The sequence below is a fragment of the Mirounga angustirostris genome, unplaced genomic scaffold (assembly GCF_029215605.1).
Source record: "Mirounga angustirostris isolate CCGP_5_RB_7025 unplaced genomic scaffold, mMirAng1.0.hap1 SCAF_14, whole genome shotgun sequence".
NCBI lineage: Eukaryota > Metazoa > Chordata > Mammalia > Carnivora > Phocidae > Mirounga > Mirounga angustirostris.
In genome coordinates this window covers 63,592,688-63,608,433 of record NW_026991722.1, presented here as the reverse complement: position 1 = coordinate 63,608,433, position 15,746 = coordinate 63,592,688, and the positions used below count along the sequence as shown (strand labels likewise).

At 49.0% G+C, this 15,746-nt stretch overlaps 1 protein-coding gene across 2 annotated transcripts in view; it reads right to left on the bottom strand.

The window, feature by feature from the left end:
• Window positions 1-15,746, bottom strand: part of CDC45 (cell division cycle 45) — a 34,588-nt gene that overhangs the window by 10,881 nt on the left and 7,961 nt on the right. Inside the window, exons 6-13 of one of the 2 annotated variants that reach the window (XM_064578014.1) lie at window positions 13,960-14,015; window positions 11,912-11,960; window positions 10,504-10,565; window positions 8,575-8,625; window positions 7,094-7,207; window positions 5,492-5,581; window positions 5,156-5,254; window positions 4,417-4,578 (exon numbers count right to left, since the gene is read on the bottom strand). In XM_064578014.1, coding sequence (XP_064434084.1) covers window positions 4,417-4,578; window positions 5,156-5,254; window positions 5,492-5,581; window positions 7,094-7,207; window positions 8,575-8,625; window positions 10,504-10,565; window positions 11,912-11,960; window positions 13,960-14,015 — 683 coding nt within the window. Of the gene's footprint in view, window positions 1-4,416; window positions 4,579-5,155; window positions 5,255-5,491; window positions 5,624-7,087; window positions 7,208-8,574; window positions 8,626-10,503; window positions 10,566-11,911; window positions 11,961-13,959; window positions 14,016-15,746 lie in introns of both variants that reach the window. The other variant, XM_064578013.1, reaches the window with a different exon arrangement.

The window sequence follows — 15,746 nt, the reverse complement described above, 5'->3', positions numbered from 1 at the left end:
AGCATAAATTTCACAAAGTGAAAGGCATGGGGAAAGAGAAAAGTAAGAATGCTAGTATCTTTTTCTTACAAAGTAGGGAGACAAGAGACAACGGCGATAGAACAAGGTGTAAGTATGTTACAGTTACAAAGGAGCTACAAATAGTGGCATAACTGTACCCACAGGAGGGGGAGGAGCACAAAAGAGGAATAAATGTCCTGTCATAGCAAGAAGTCAGTAGACAATGTCTAAAACTGCTCCATCAACTCTGGGATGAGGGCAGCAACAGCTGATACTATAGTTATGGCATTTCCTCAAATTTCTAGATAAACATACATAGAGCAACCACATTGCAAACCAAAAATCTAGGATTCTCACAACAAAACAAGAGAATAAAGGAACACTACAGACCCCAAAATAAATATAAGCAGGGGGAACAGACCACCACTAGCCACAAGACTGGTGTATCACTGGAGTCAGTGTGGGAGGGAGCTGAGAAGCAGCAAGATCTAAGAACGATGAAAAACTCCAGGCAACTGGGAAACAGCAGCCCAAAGTGAGAGTTTTGCCCTGTCCAAGAGGAGGTGAGTGCAAGGAGCTGTGGTACAGTGCAAGGGGCCATGGTAAAGATGAGGGGGCCAGAGCAGTCTAGCTCCAGCGTCCCACCTGGCCAGCCAGGGCTCCTTTCCACAGTGAGGAAAAAGTGCTGAGAATGGAATAAAAATTGAGTAAGACAGAGACAATATACAAAGGGAAAAAGAAGGTATAGATAAAAATGCACTGGGTTAGTAGTGGAGGTTCTAGCAGCTAGACTGGAAAGGAAGAAGTAAAACCATTTCTATTTGCAGATAACATAATCTTGTATACATGAAATCCCAAGGAATACACTAAAACACTATTAGAGCTATTAAACAAATTCAGTAATGTTGCAGGATAAAGATCAATATACAAAGATCAACTGTATTTCTATGCAATAGCAATGAGCAGGCAAAAATAAAATTAAGAAAGCAAGTCCATTTACAAGAGCATCAAAAAGAATAAAATATTTAAGAATAAATTTAACACAGAAGTACAAGAAGAGTTCATTCTCTAAAAACTATAAAACATTGTTGAGAGAAATTAAAGAGGATCTGAGTTAATGGGAAAATAGCCCATGTTCATGGACTGGAAGATTTAATATTGTTAAGACAGCAATACTCCCCAAATTTATCTATAGGTTCAATGCAATCTGACTTCTTTGCAGAAATTGACAAGCTGATCCTAAAATGCATATGGAAATTCAAGGAACACAGAATAATTAAAACTTGCTATAAAGCGACGGTAATCAAAACAGTGTGGTATTGCCACAAGGGTAGATATACCAATTGATGGAACATAGTTGAGAGTCTGGAAATAAATTCCCACAATTTTGATTTTCAACATGGGTGCCAAAATGATTCCGTGGGGGAAAGAAGTCTTTTCAACAAATGGTGTTAGAACAACTTGGATGTCCACATGCAGAAGAATTAAGCTGAACCTGTTCCTTGCACCAGACACAAAAATTTACTTCAAATGAATCATATCTAATGTAAAGGCCCAAACTATAAAACTCTTAAATGGCTTCTCAGATATGACATCAAAACCATAAGAAATGAAAGAATAAAGATAACTTGGACATGATCGAAATTAAAAACTTGGGCTTCCGTAAAAAAAAAATGAAATCTTGCCATTTGCAATGACGTGGATGGAACTAGAGGGTATTATGCTATAGCCAAACTATGGAAAGAGCCTAGATGTCCATCAACAGATAAATGGATAAAGAAGATGTGGTATATATATACAATGGAATATTATGCAGCCATCAAAAAATTGAAATCTTGCCATTTGCAACGATGTGGATGGAACTGGAGGGTGTTATGCTAAGCGAAATAAGTCAATCAGAGAAAGGCAATTATCATATGATCTCACTGATATGAGGAATTTGAGAAACAAGACAGAGGATCATAGGGGAAGGGAGGGAAAAATGAAACAAGATGAAACCAGAGAGGGAGACAAACCCTAAGAGACTCTTAATCTCAGGAAACAAACTGAGGGTTGCTGGAGGGGTGGGGAGGGATGGAGTGGCTGGGTGATGGACACTGGGGAGGGTATGTGCTATGGTGAGTGATGTAAATTGTGTAAGACTGATGAATCACAGACCTGTGCCCCTGAAACAAATAATACATAGTATGTTAATAAAAAAAACCAAAAACTTGGGCTTCAAAGAATAGCATCAAGAAAATTGAAAAGATAACCCACAGGATGGGAGGAACTATTTGCAAATCATATGTTTGATAAGGGATTTATATTTAGAATATATGAAGCAATTCTTTTAACTCAATAATAAAAAGACAACTCAATTTAAAAATGGACAGGGCGCCTGGGTAGCTCAGTTGGTTAAGCAACTGCCTTCGGCTCAGGTCATGATCCTGGAGTCCCAGGATCGAGTCCCGCATCGGGCTCCCTGCTTGGCAGGGAGTCTGCTTCTCCCTCTGACCCTCCTCCCTCTCATGCTCTCTGTCTCTCATTCTCTCTGTCTCAAATAAATAAATAAAATCTTTAAAAAATAAAAATAAAAATAAAAATGGACAAAGGGCTTGAATAGACAATTCTCCAAATGAGACCTACAAATGGCCAATAAGCACGTGAAAAGCTATTTAATATCATTAAGCCATGAGGGAAATGCAGATGAAAACCACGAGCTCCCACTTCACACCACTTCATACCACTTCACACCAGGATGGCTGTCAATGAAAAAGACCGACAATAACAAGCATTGTTGAGGATGTGGAGAAATTCAAACTCTCATACACTGTTGATGGGAATGTAAAATGATGCAGTCATGGGGTGCCTGGGTGGCTCAGTCGTTAAAGCGTCTGCCTTCGGCTCAGGTCATGATCCCAGGGTCCTGGGATCGAGCCCTGCATCAGGCTCCCTGCTCTGCGGGGAGCCTGCTTCTCCCTCTCCCACTCCCCCTGCTTGTGTTCCCTCTCTCACTGTGTCTCTCTCTGTCAAAAAAAAAAAAAAAAAAAAAAAAGACTCAGTCCCTTTGGAAAACAGTCTCACTGTTATTCAAAAGGTTAAACAGACTCATCATATGACCCAGCAATTCCACTCCTAAGCATATATCCAAGAGCAACGAAAACATATGTCCACACAATGCATCTATGTGTATTTATGGCAGCATTATTCGTTAACAGTCAAAAGGTAGAAACCACCAAATATCTGTTCACTGATCATTGGATGAATAAAATATGGTATATGTCCAGACAAGAGAATCTTATTTGCAATAAAAAGGAAAGAAATTCCTTCATGTTGCATCATGGATGAACCTTGAGGAACCTTGAGAACATTTCCCTTTCCCTCAAGGGAAAGGAGCCTCAAATTTATCACTATAAAGGACCACGTATTGTCTGATTCCATTTATATGAAATGTCCAAAATAGCAAATCTATGAAGACAGAAAGTCGATTGGTGGTTGTCTGGGGTTGGGAGAGATGGGGGATTTGGGAGGCGATGGCTAAGGGGAACAGGGTTTCTTTCTGAGGCAATGAAAATGTTCTAAAATTAGGTAGTGGTGATATTTCACAACCTTGTAAACATACTAAAAGCCATTGAATTGTACACTTTAAATGGGCGAATTATATAGTGTATGAATTATAGCTCAGTAAAGCTACTTAAAAAAAGTATGCTAGGGAACAGGGCCAGGAACCCCCAGAGAGCAGACCCCTACATTTTTTAACACCGCACAAAAGGGACAGAGTGGCAATTCTCTGAAGTTAGAAAAGCTGTCTGAGTCATGCCTCCTCTGAAAAAGTCAGGGAAGTGAAATTCACACACAAAAACGAGCAATGGACCAAGGTCAAATCCTCTCAAAGTTACTATCAGAAAAAAGGGACTAAGGAGCAGAAGAGCATCTCTATCGACAACGAAAGTACTCTAGAAAGATACGTCCCCAAAAGGTCAACATTGTATTGTTCTATTTCAAAGCAAGCTAAGAGACTTTAAAAAATAATAATAATAAAACAAGATATCTCAGGGAATGAGATAAGAAAAAATTAGAAATAAAAGGAAAATAATTGATAAATGAAGATTAAATTAGAAAAAACACAAGGATGAATAAACGTCACAAATAATGACTGAAGAGGGAAAAGGAGGTGAAAAAAAATTTTTTTAAATCAAAAAGAAAGAAGATTAAAAGGATTCAAGAGGAAATGACGGCACACTGAAGATAGATAGGAAATGTGTCACATGCACCCCTAGTTCTGGTGGACTGTGATTCAGTTTCTGCAGGACACAGTTACCACCACACCCTGGGGTCCCTGTGACCTGCCTCCCTGAAGAGTGTTCGGTTGAGGGCCAGACATGGCTTGTTGGGGGGGGGGGGGGGGGGACAGCAGCCCATAGCCACACCCAGTACCTGGAGAGACTGTCCAGAGCCTGGATGAAGTTATCGGTCCCTGAGCCGTCCTTCTCGGGACTCTCCATCAGCGACATGGTGGCAAAGACCACATCGCTGGCCAGGAACTTATGCTTGAACCCAAAGTGAATGCTGAAAGTCTGCACACGCATGTCCTTCATCCTGCAGTGGGAGGAAGCAACACGGCTGTCATCCCTACTCTCAAGTTGTGGGTGAGCTCTCACTGCCAGGCCAGGCGATGTACTACTGTCCCTCCCTGGCCCCTGCTAATGCTCATGGCAAGACTATGCTGGTCCCAGAATGCAGGGGGTCAGAAGACCTGACATCCCAGCACTGTAACCCAGGGCACTGAGTGCCTTGTCCAAAGCTGTTCCACTGGTTGGGGGGTAAGCAGGGATATGTGTGTGGCCCCCTCCCATGTCCCAGGACGCTAGGAGCAGGCACAGAACCCTCTAGGCAGAGCTTGCCTGAACTTGGCCCCAGTAGGCCCTTCCCAGGGCCATTTCCTGTGTTCAGTGAAGGACAGACCAGGTCAAACTAGAGGTTCTGCACCTCAGCCCCAGGATTTAAGGACCTGGACTTCTCTAGCCCTGGACCTACTTTTAACCCAAAGAGAACTCAAAACTTTGGGAAAGGCTAGACAGGTCACACTCATTTGTGCATTCTTGTTTTTGCATTATTTTAGCAGTGTGGCTAAAGCTGAAGCCTGAACGAAGCTTAACCAGAAAAACATGTTTACCCAAATTTATTTGCAGACTCTTCGATCATCTCCCGCAAATTCTCCTTCAAGGAGATGTCCATGGACTGGAACTTCTGCTTCACCTGTTTCAAGGGGAGGCTGGAAAGATGACAAGCACTGGTTACACAGGTGACCTGGCTTCAGATGGGAGATCACTAAACGCCAGCAGCACGAAAAGCACCCTGAGGGGACCCAGCACATGCAAACAAGGGATGATATTCAGATGATATCCTGGGTCTCCAGGTGAGGCGCTTCTGGTCAAAACAGGTAGCCGCTGGATATCGGTCACAAGGAAGGGGAGGGACCTTTCCCTTGGGGGCCTTGGGGGTCACTCACCCCACGTCGGCGAGGAACTCCTGGAGCCGCTTCTGCCCGTGCACAGACCAGAGCTTGAACCGGGCCGCGGTGTAGCACGTGTTACACAGGCTGTCATGGAGGGACCAGTGTTGGTAGAGCGCCAGGCGGAGGCTGCGGCCAGTCAAGGAGGCTGTGGCTGGGTGGCACCCCGCAGCTCACAGTGCGCGGCCCCACCCGTCCCGGGGCAGCCTGCCTACACAGCCACTCACCACACGGGTAAGCTGGCGTTCTTTGACTTTCTTAGCTTCATTTGACCCATAGAGAGAGCTTGGAAGGGGGTGCGCACACACCATTATCCCCCGTGGACTGACAGGGAAACCGAGGCGGAGGGGTTCTGAGAGTCTATGTACTGTGGTAACACAGAAGAGTCCTCATGGCCTCCAGGCTGTCATCCCCTCTGCTCCCTGCATGCTACAACTAGCTCGGCCCTCCCCCACACCCGTCCCTCTGCCGGGACCCCCTGAGCAAAGCCCATCCTCACCCCAAACGTGCTGTTTACTGCTGGTGGGGCTGCGAGGGAGGCTGTGTGTGAGGATAGTCCTGTCCCCCGCATGCCTCTCGTCTCCTACTCCAAGGGTCTCAGCAGGAGGCCCGGCTGGCTCTGCCTGCATCTGATGCCCTGGGCTACCCCTCCTGATGGCCAGGCCCTGATCCCCAGACGTCGCTATGTCAGGTCCTGGTGGGTCCCCCTTCCTGCGAGCTCGGCTCACAACTGGCACCTCTTCCTAGACGTATCATGGCCACCTCCTGCTTGGCCTGTCCAAACCCATGTTTATTGGTCCCCATCCATCGCAGCAGGCACAGGGCAGCATCATCCCTGCCATCACTTCTCACCACTGAAGCCACCAGGCCCCAGCCATGCCCTGCACCTGTGGCTCCCACAGTCTGTCTCCCCAACAACCAGCAGCCCAGGGACCTTTTAAGCACAAAGAACTGAACTCCCCAACCCCCTCAACCACCCACTGCCCTAGGCTCTCTGACCCTCAGACCTCACCCATTTTTCCAGCCACTTCTTCAAGCTTACCTCAGGGCCTTTGCACAGCCAAAGCCTTGGCCCAGGCTGTCCTCCCTCCCATGGAGTATGGCTAAGTCTCAGTCTGAGAAGTGGCCTCCCAGAGGTCTTTCCTGAGCACTGCCACCCAACAAGCCCCTGGTTATTCTATCAATGCCCTACCTTCTTCTCATGAAACATTTATGCTCTGTGATCATCTGCTGGCTTACTTCTTCCTGATTGGCTTGGCAAGAGTCTGCGCTCATTGCTAAACCACCTGCCCTGCATATGCACCTGCCCACACACACCGGGCCCACAATGAGCCCTAAATAAATAGATGATGCTCCCAAGCCCAGCACTGGCATTTAGGAGCCAAAGCCCCACAGAAAAGCCAGGACAGAGGCTGCTCCCCAGTCCCTGGTACTCTGCCCAGCCTGGAGGGCACACCAGTGCCCCTCTCTCGTGGCAGCCCTAGCAGCATAATCCACACCACCCACAGGGGGACGTGGGCTGGGCCCACAGACCCGTGACACAGCAAACGGGTGCACTGCTGAGCAAAACCGAGGCCTGAGCTGCAAGGATACTCATACTCGAAGGAGATCCGCGTACAGTCCACAGAGAGGGCGTTCTCCTCGTCCTCATTCCGGTGGTTGTGCCGGGACACGTGGCGCTGCAGGACGCCCACATCGGTCACGTACTTCATCCTGGAAAGAAAGACCCGCCAGCCGCCTAGGTGGGCGCCTTCCTCTCACAGCCGGCCACGCGGCTTCCCTCCTTCCCTCGGGGGGTGGGGCCCCCCCTCCCAGGCTCAGGGGCTGGCCCACCACACGGGCTGTTCCTGCCAGGACTGACGGAGCTCCACCACCACTGTGGAGAAGCCAAGTGTGGCTCTAGCACCACGGCCTGGCGGCCGGGGGTGTGAGGCGACAGAGCTGGGAGGGGTGGGCTCTGGCTGTGTCCTTGTCCCCTTTGCAGTCTCCTCTGGGCGGCAGCTGTCCTTACTTTTTTGAGGCCTCCTAAGGGCGGGCACTATGGAGGCCATGGCCTCGTCTACCAGCCACGGTCAAGTGGACAGATCACATAGTGTCAGCAATCCCAGCAGAAGGTGTGGATCCTGCACAGGAAGTGCTCCGGAGCACAGCAGGGGAGGGCAGAACCCCAGTCCAGGTCCACCTGCAGGTGGCCACTGAGCAGGACAGTGACAGTAGAGCCTCACCTGAGGGGCTGCCACAGGTCAAGGATGGTGCCCGTCACTGCACATACCCCATGCCATCCTTAACACAGAAGGGGGAGCAAGGCCCAGCAACGTGTCCAGGCCTGTGAGACTCAGAACCCTCCTGGTCCCTGGGCTATACTGCAGGACTCAGGTGGGCAGAGTGGGATGGGAGAGGCAGGAAATGGGGACACAGGGGCCTCTGCAAACTGCACAAGGAGTCCAGTATGCACAGAAGCTGTGCCAGGTGACAGGCTAGGGTGCCCTTAGACAGGGTTAGGGTATGGATCCCTGTTGATTCCCTTGGAGTTCCCACCTGATGGCCACCAGAATGGGGATGAGAGGGGGTGCCGGTACCCCATGCCTCCCCAGTGTCTACATTCTGGGGTAGTCCTTCAGCTCTCCATCAGGGTTGACAGGGAGCACCAAAGCCTGCCCACCGAGAGGCAAAAGAGGATTCAGCTCCATGCCAGTCCTCCTGGCTGTCCTTGCCAACCTTCCCCTGCCTTTGAGATCACATCCACCCTCCCTGGCAGGATTCCTGGGGCCCTCACCTCCTCCTCCCAGCCCTGTGCAAGGGCATTATGGAGAGCCAGGAGACCGAGCTCCCTCCTCTCACCTCTGGCTCCATCTGCTGGGCGCCCCAAGGGTGGACAAAGCATCCACACCAGGCCACACACCACTCCACCACAGGTCCTAAGCCCTTCCTCAGTGACGAGGACCTAGGCCCAAGGCCAGCTCTCTCCTCAACAGGGCTCTGCCACCCATCTTTCCACTGCAAACTGGGGCTGCAGCCAGGCCATGCACATGGCCATAGCACAGGCCAACCTCGGACAGCCCGAGGGAGCACATCCTTACTGGGTGATCTTGTCTTGTACCCACTGGTCTGTTAGTCCAACGATGGCCCACCTGGAAGAGAAGAGAGCAACAAAGCTCATAGGAGTATCCGGCCCAGGCCCACCGTCGGACAGGCAGTCTCTCCTCTGCAGGGTAAAAAGGTCACAGGGCCAACTCTGGGCTCCCAGCACAGTGTCACTGCCGTGGGAGCTTGCGGGACCCAGGAGGAAGATCTCCCAGGGCAAGGACGGCAGGTCTGACGCTGTCACTGTGTCCTGGCTGACCCCACCACTCTCCACCCTCATCCTGCTGGAGTGGGACTATAGCAGACACCATATTCAGGCGCTGGTGGGTCCTGGCATGTCATTCTACCTCCAAGCCCCTCGTGCCACCTGCCCTCTCTGCAATGTGCCCTGCAGCACAGCAGACCTCATCACGCCCATGTCTCCCTGTCTTGAAATGATGGCACACAGAGTAACAGCATTTAGGCCTCTTAAGACCCTTCCAAGGTCCTGTCTCTTAGTTCATCTGTTGTGCATGAGATGATAATGGAGACCCAGGTTGGCTTGACCTGGGTCACGGCCAGCCCATGGCAGGAGGGACCAGGACCTCAGGTGTGTACCCTAGGTCAGTCCCCAGGCCGCGTCCTTCAAGACCCTCCTCTGGGGCCAGAGCTGAGAATAGCCAGAGATGCTGGGTGCAAGTGAGGCAGGAGAGGCCCTGGAAGGTTCGCCTGGGGGCAGGGTGTCTAAGCACCATATCTCTCAGTGCAGTGAGCCCCTCCTCAGAGGGTCCTCTTAAAAAAATGCCACCCTGCTATGTCTTCCCCGACCCACCCTTCCTCCTTCCAACCTTTCCACGCATACATTTTGTACCAGGTTACTTTGCATTTGTCCTTGTGCTGTTTCTGGAGTTTTCTGGAGACATTTCACAGGGGCATATTCTGACATCAATGCTAAACTGGGGGTGCTTGTTGTGAGTGGGCTGTCGTGAGTGGGCACCTGAGCATACAGCAGGTGCTCACCAAAGGCTCCCCAATGCCGACGTGGCAGTCACATGCTGTGGCTACAGGACACAGTACAGGGCTCCCACTTGACCTTACTGCAAGATCTCTTGATGCACAAGCTGGCCCCTGTGCCAGGGTATGGGATTGTCAGTCCACACCATGGAGAAGGACCTGAGGCAAAGAGAGCTGAGCCAGGTGTCCAAGGATGACAAGTGGGCCCACAGCTGGGCACCAGCTCAGGGTGAGTACAGAGCACCTCTGGGCTTAGGTGTGGCCAGTGCCTCGGTCCTGCCCCAGCCCCGGGCTGTCCTAAAACCCTGATTCAGCAAATACCATTACAATTCCCACCGGGGGCTCAGGGCCAGGAGATTTCTCCTTATCTCCTGGAGGAGAAAACCAGGACTGGAGCAGAGGGCTGAGGGGGTGGAGCAGGCCAGATCTCGACTTCCTTTGCTCAGACCCTGGTTTTAGTTTCTAAACCAACCTAGGTTGTGTTGAGCACTTGTGCTTACGGCCCATGTAGCAAACTCAGAGGTGGGCTAATGGGTATTCCTGTACCAGATTTCACCGTACATCAGGGGTGCAAAGATGCCTAGCAAAGGCTGTCTTGTTCAAATCTCATGCTTCTTCTGTTACCCAAATTTACCAGGCAGCAAAGCTGAGTGGTAGGGTGGGAAGGGCAGAGCTGTAGTCAGGCCCCACCCTTGACCCTCTGCACCCAACAGTGCTCCCTCCCATTTCCCCCAGGAGTTCGTATGCAGCCAAGAGTCTCATAGAAAGAAAACCAGAGCTATGCAAATTCCTGGAAATGGGCTGTATCTGATATTCCTGGTGGGAACCGCACAGTGATGTCTTCCTCCAGAGCCTGTTCTCACTGTGGGAGGACAGAGCTACTTGGAGAAGGAAAGCTCTACACAGCACTGGTCTTGATGGGGCCTACATACCACAGCATATCATTCAAGTCCTTGGACATCATCCACGCCAAGTCGAACATCACCATGGCTGACTGCAAGAAAGAAAGAAGCCTGAGGTCCGAGGCAGCTGTGCTCACGGAAGGGTGGGGAGAGGGGGCGCTGGGCTGCACAGCTGGGCCAGACCTGAGCTGTCTAGGATCCCAGCCAAGCCCCTTCAGACTGAAGGTCTTCCCAGCTAGGAAGGAAGCATGGGTGGATAGGGAAGGCCAAACTGAGGATAGAAGACAGAGTAACTCAGGTGACTTGCACGGTCTCCTCTGCTAACTAGTCATTCCTGTGTGCACACTTCATCATGCAAGGGAGAACATCTGGGTACAGCACTGTGCTAGAGCCTCTATACATCTCACTGGGTGCCTCGGTGATACGTGGGGAGGCACTGAAGCCAGGAGGTTGGGGCCTATGTCCACATGCTCTTCCCAGTTGGCTGGTGGCCTTACACACACACACACTCCCAGGAAGGCTGGGTGAGGCAGGGCCTTGGTTCCCATTACCTGGACATTAAAGAGGGAGGATGCCTCAGGACCTCTGTGAGGAAGATCTTTCTAACAGGCCTGTCTGTAGGCAGAAGCATCTAGCTCCCTGTGAGCAGAGTCCGGGTTTTGGTAGGAGACAACAAGGGGGATCGGTGCCCAACCAGAAGACTCTAAAGTCCCATTAGCTGTGTGACACTGGGCTGCCCACCAGAGAGGATTTCCAAGGGAATGGTCCACAAATCTGGTGGGAGCCAGGCATCTGCCTCCCCACCCGCCTCACCCACTGCTTAGAATTTTCCATGTCCTGGGGCAGAACAGAGAGGGCAAAAGACGATCCTTCAAAGGATGGTGGGACCTTGACAGTAAAAGGGATACTGGAAATATGGTGTTCAGAATTCAAGGTCCCAGGGCCAAATGCTAGTACTAAACACATGATGTTTTACTGGAAACTTATTTTCTAGGGCTCCTTAAAGCCCTGAGCTCTGCTCAACACTACCAGAGTCAACACCTGTTTCCCATGTGAAATTCTGTTCTGTAACACACAGTGATGGGCCTCTGTAATTCTAGAGCTTTATCTTCTTGCACAGAGACTGAAACAGACTTGTTCTGCATTTTTGATGATGAACAAAAATAATAGCTGCTGTCCTATGGGCACCTATTGGGTGTGCAGGACCAGCCTAAGAACTGCCTTGGAAATGAGGGTAGTTCTCTTCCTTTTACGGAGGAGAAGCTTAAGTCTCAGAGAGGCTGCCCCATCTGCCCTAGGTCACACAGTGAAAGTTGTGGGGCGCAGATTCAAACCAGGCTTTCATGGTTCTAAAACCTATGCTCATTCCTCCTCATGTTTTAGCACACTGACCCCTAGAACCAGAATTCTATGGTGAAGTACACCTATCCGTACGTACCGACGTCCCGTGATATTCATACTGTTCATAGTCAAAGAGGATGTCTCTTCTGTAACGACATAAAAGGCAGGTCCTCAACAGGAAGCAGTGTAAGGAAGACCAACATTTGGAAAATGCTAAAATTTGACAGTACTCAGAGACAGATTAAGTCATCCACTTAAGGACTCTTTCACAGAGTGTACGTGTACAGGGCAGGGAAGGGAGTAATGTTGACATAAAAGGCTTGTGGCAATAAAAGACATAAAACGGCATAGAACAGTCCCAGAATCCCACTTCTAAGAAATTATTCTAAGACAACAGTTCAAAGGGACAAGAAAGAAAGCACTGTGTGTACAAGGTTGTTCACTGCAGCTCTACTTGTCATGGCAAAATACTGGAAGTAAACTCTAGTTCAAAAAAGAAGAGAACTGGCCAAGTAAGCACAGTGCAGATTATTTGGAACTATCAAAAATGGTTATATTAAGTGAAAAAATGCAAAACTAGGTGCCTATTATGATCATATAAAATATGCACAAGTATGGATACCCCAGGAAGATTGATCCAAAGTCAGAATCTCTTCCAGTCGGTGAATGTGGATTATATTCATTTTTCTTTCCTTATACTTCCCAAAATGGTATTTCATTGTCCTTCCATGAGGGGGTGGCTGAGCACAACACCCTCAGCTGGAACAGCTGAGACCTTCAAGGACTGGATCCAGCAAGGAATTCTCAGCTCAACAGCACTGTTGCATGGTCACCTCAAGCTACACTAACCTTTCCAGTTGTTTTTTTTTTTTTAAGATTTTATTTAGGGGCGCCTGGGTGGCTCAGTCGTTAAGCGTCTGCCTTCGGCTCAGGTCATGATCCCAGGGTCCTGGGATCGAGCCCCGCATCAGGCTCCCTGCTCCGCGGGAAGCCTGCTTCTCCTTCTCCTACTCCCCTCGCTCGTGTTCCTGCTCTCGCTGTGTCTCTCTCCGTCAAATAAATAAATAAAATCTTTAAAAAAAAAAAAAAGATTTTATTTATTCGGGGTGCCTGGGTGGCTCAGTTGTTAAGCGTCTGCCTTTGGCTCAGGTCATGATCCCAGGGTCCTGGGATCGAGCCCTGCATTAGGCTCTGCTCAGCAGGAAGCCTGCTTCTCCCTCTCCCATTCCCCCTGCTTGTGTTCCCTCTCTCGCTCTGTCTCTCTCTGTCAAATAAATAAATAAATTCTTAAAAAAAAAAAATAAAGATTTTATTTATTCAAGAGAGAGAGACAGAGATAGTGAGAGAGAGCACAGGCAGGGGGAAGAGGGAGAAGCAAGCTCCCTGCCAAGCAGGGAGCCTGATGCGGGGCTCGATCCCAGGACCCAGAGATCATGACCCGAGCCGAAGGCAGACACCCAACAACTGAGCCACCCAGGAGCCCTTTTTTTTTTTTTTTAAGCATTTCACTTTTTTTTTTTTTAAGATTTCATTTATTCATTTGAGAAAGAGTGAGCAGGAGGGAGAGGGAGAGAGAATCTGAAGCAGACTCCTACCAAGCACAGAACCAGATGCAGGGCTTGATCCATGACCGTGAGATCATGACCTGAGCCAAAACCAAGAGTTGGATGCTCAACCAACTGAGCCACCCATGTGCCCCTAGAGTACTTTACTTTTTAAATTTGCAATATGGAGAGGAATTATGAATAATTCGGTTTCCTTTTCACATACTTTTTTTCTATGAAAACCTTTACACAATTAGCATCTATCTCATTTATAAAGAACTTACAAATAAAAGTACATCTGGAAAACTACAAAAATAAAAGACAAGGGGCTCTCACCCCTAACAGCATGTATTTGGGTGACCTCTGGGCCCAGTCCTGCCACTTGTGAGACCACAGGGTGATACAGAGGGGACCTAGAGCTCTTCTCCATTGCAGGGGCCACATGCTCACTCCTGGAGCCACCGACCCTGAAGTTTCTAAACTAAACAAATTCTCCTCAAATGGAAAAAAAAAAATGTATCCAGGCCCCATGGAAAACACAGGTATCCCACAGGGATTGCGGGCTTCGTGGCACAGGGTATTGCTTGAAGTGCATACTCACCTCCGGGCCTCCCACTCTCTTCGCTGCCTCCTCTTCATGGTTTGTGCCACTATCTCCTGAGGTGGGACAAAGAGAACAAAGGGTTGAACAAAGAAGCCAGGAATTTATCCCTGTAGCCCGAGAAGGTTCTGATGAGGCAGAAACCACTGGGCACGGAACCCACCAGGGAAAACATGGGTCATTCATTCCCATGTCCTGAGCTCAGGCTGGTCCTGGAGGAGGGAGGAACTGAGGTAGGGAATGGCCAGGACCCCTCTGGCACTGAGGACACCAGATTGTGGACGGGAGCAGATGCTTCCCCAGTGCCTGCTCTGGCTACACCATCTATGCGCTCCACCTGTCCAGTCCAGCCTTCCATTGCCCCCACCACTGTGTGATCCAGGATAAGTGCATCATCACGTCGTACTGGCTTCCCCACCAGATTAATAAACACTAATATTTCCTATGTCCCTCCACGTGCCAGCCACTATTCTAATTTTATAGGCACAATCCCTTTATTTCTCACAGGAAAGGCATGAGGTAGTACGGCGGGTTTACAGATCTATGGTCCCAAGACTTCTGCTTCCAGAAAGATGGAAATTTTCCATCCAATTCTCCCTATATGTCCACTAAATATATCTGAAAACCCTGTCGATATATATAAAACAAACAAAGTAAGACTCTGGAAGGTAGAGAGAAAGGCCAACCAGCTGGGGATCCTAGGACCTGAGGACTGACATGCAGATGAGTTCCCTGGGTTTTCGTTTTGGCTTATATATCCCAGACTTAAAGGTGAAGAAGCCGGCAACCTGGAAACACCAACAGGCACAGAGGAAAAAATCCCCAACAAAAGCCAAGGACCCAGAGAAGCAGCCTTGAAAGACAGAAAACTTTTAGACAATAATTGGTCTACTCTAGCCACCACCACCAAAAACAGTGTGGCCCCACGCCTGCGCACCCAGCAAAGACCAAGTGGGAGGCCAGACTCCCACCCTGGTGAACACCTCCCAGCTGTAATGTAACACCTCCACCTTTCACTTGCAACACCTCTCAACATGCTCAATGGGGTGGTATCAGAGGCGGCCAAGTAGGGAGCCTGGACCTTCCTTGCCCAGTGGTAACAGAGAGTCACTCCTTTCACTGGCTAATGGAGGTCAAGTAGGGAACCTTGAACTTCTACCTCCACCTGGCTATAAAGGGACCAGGCTGCCCGCCCCCTCCTTTGCCAGAGTGATGTCAGAGAAAGCAGATAAAACAGAAGGCTTATATAAGACCCAGAATCTCAAAACATAATATAAAAATGTCCAGGTTTCATGTGAAAAGCACTCATCATACCACAGGAACCAGGAAGATCTCAACTGAACACAAAAAAAGGAAACCCATAAATGCCAACACCAAGATAAAAAGGTGTTAGAATTATCTGACAAAGATTTTAAAGCAGCCACCACAAAAATGCCTCAATGGGCAATTAGAAACAGCTGAAACACATAAAAAAAAGGAAGCTTTCGCAAATAAGTAGAAAAACAGAGAAGAAACAAAGAGAAATTTACAACTGTAAAGTACAATAACTGACATAGAAACTCAGTGGTTGGGCTCAAGAGCAGAATGAAGGAACAGAGGAAAGAACCAGCAGAGACAATGATAGAAATTATCCAAGTCTGATCAAGAGAGGGAAAACAGACTGGAAAAACAAACAGAACCTCAGTAACATGTGAGCCTACAACAAAAGACCTACCCTTCATGTCACTGGTGTCCTGGAAGGAGAGGAGAAAGAGGATTGGCTGAAAACACACTTGAAGAAATAATGG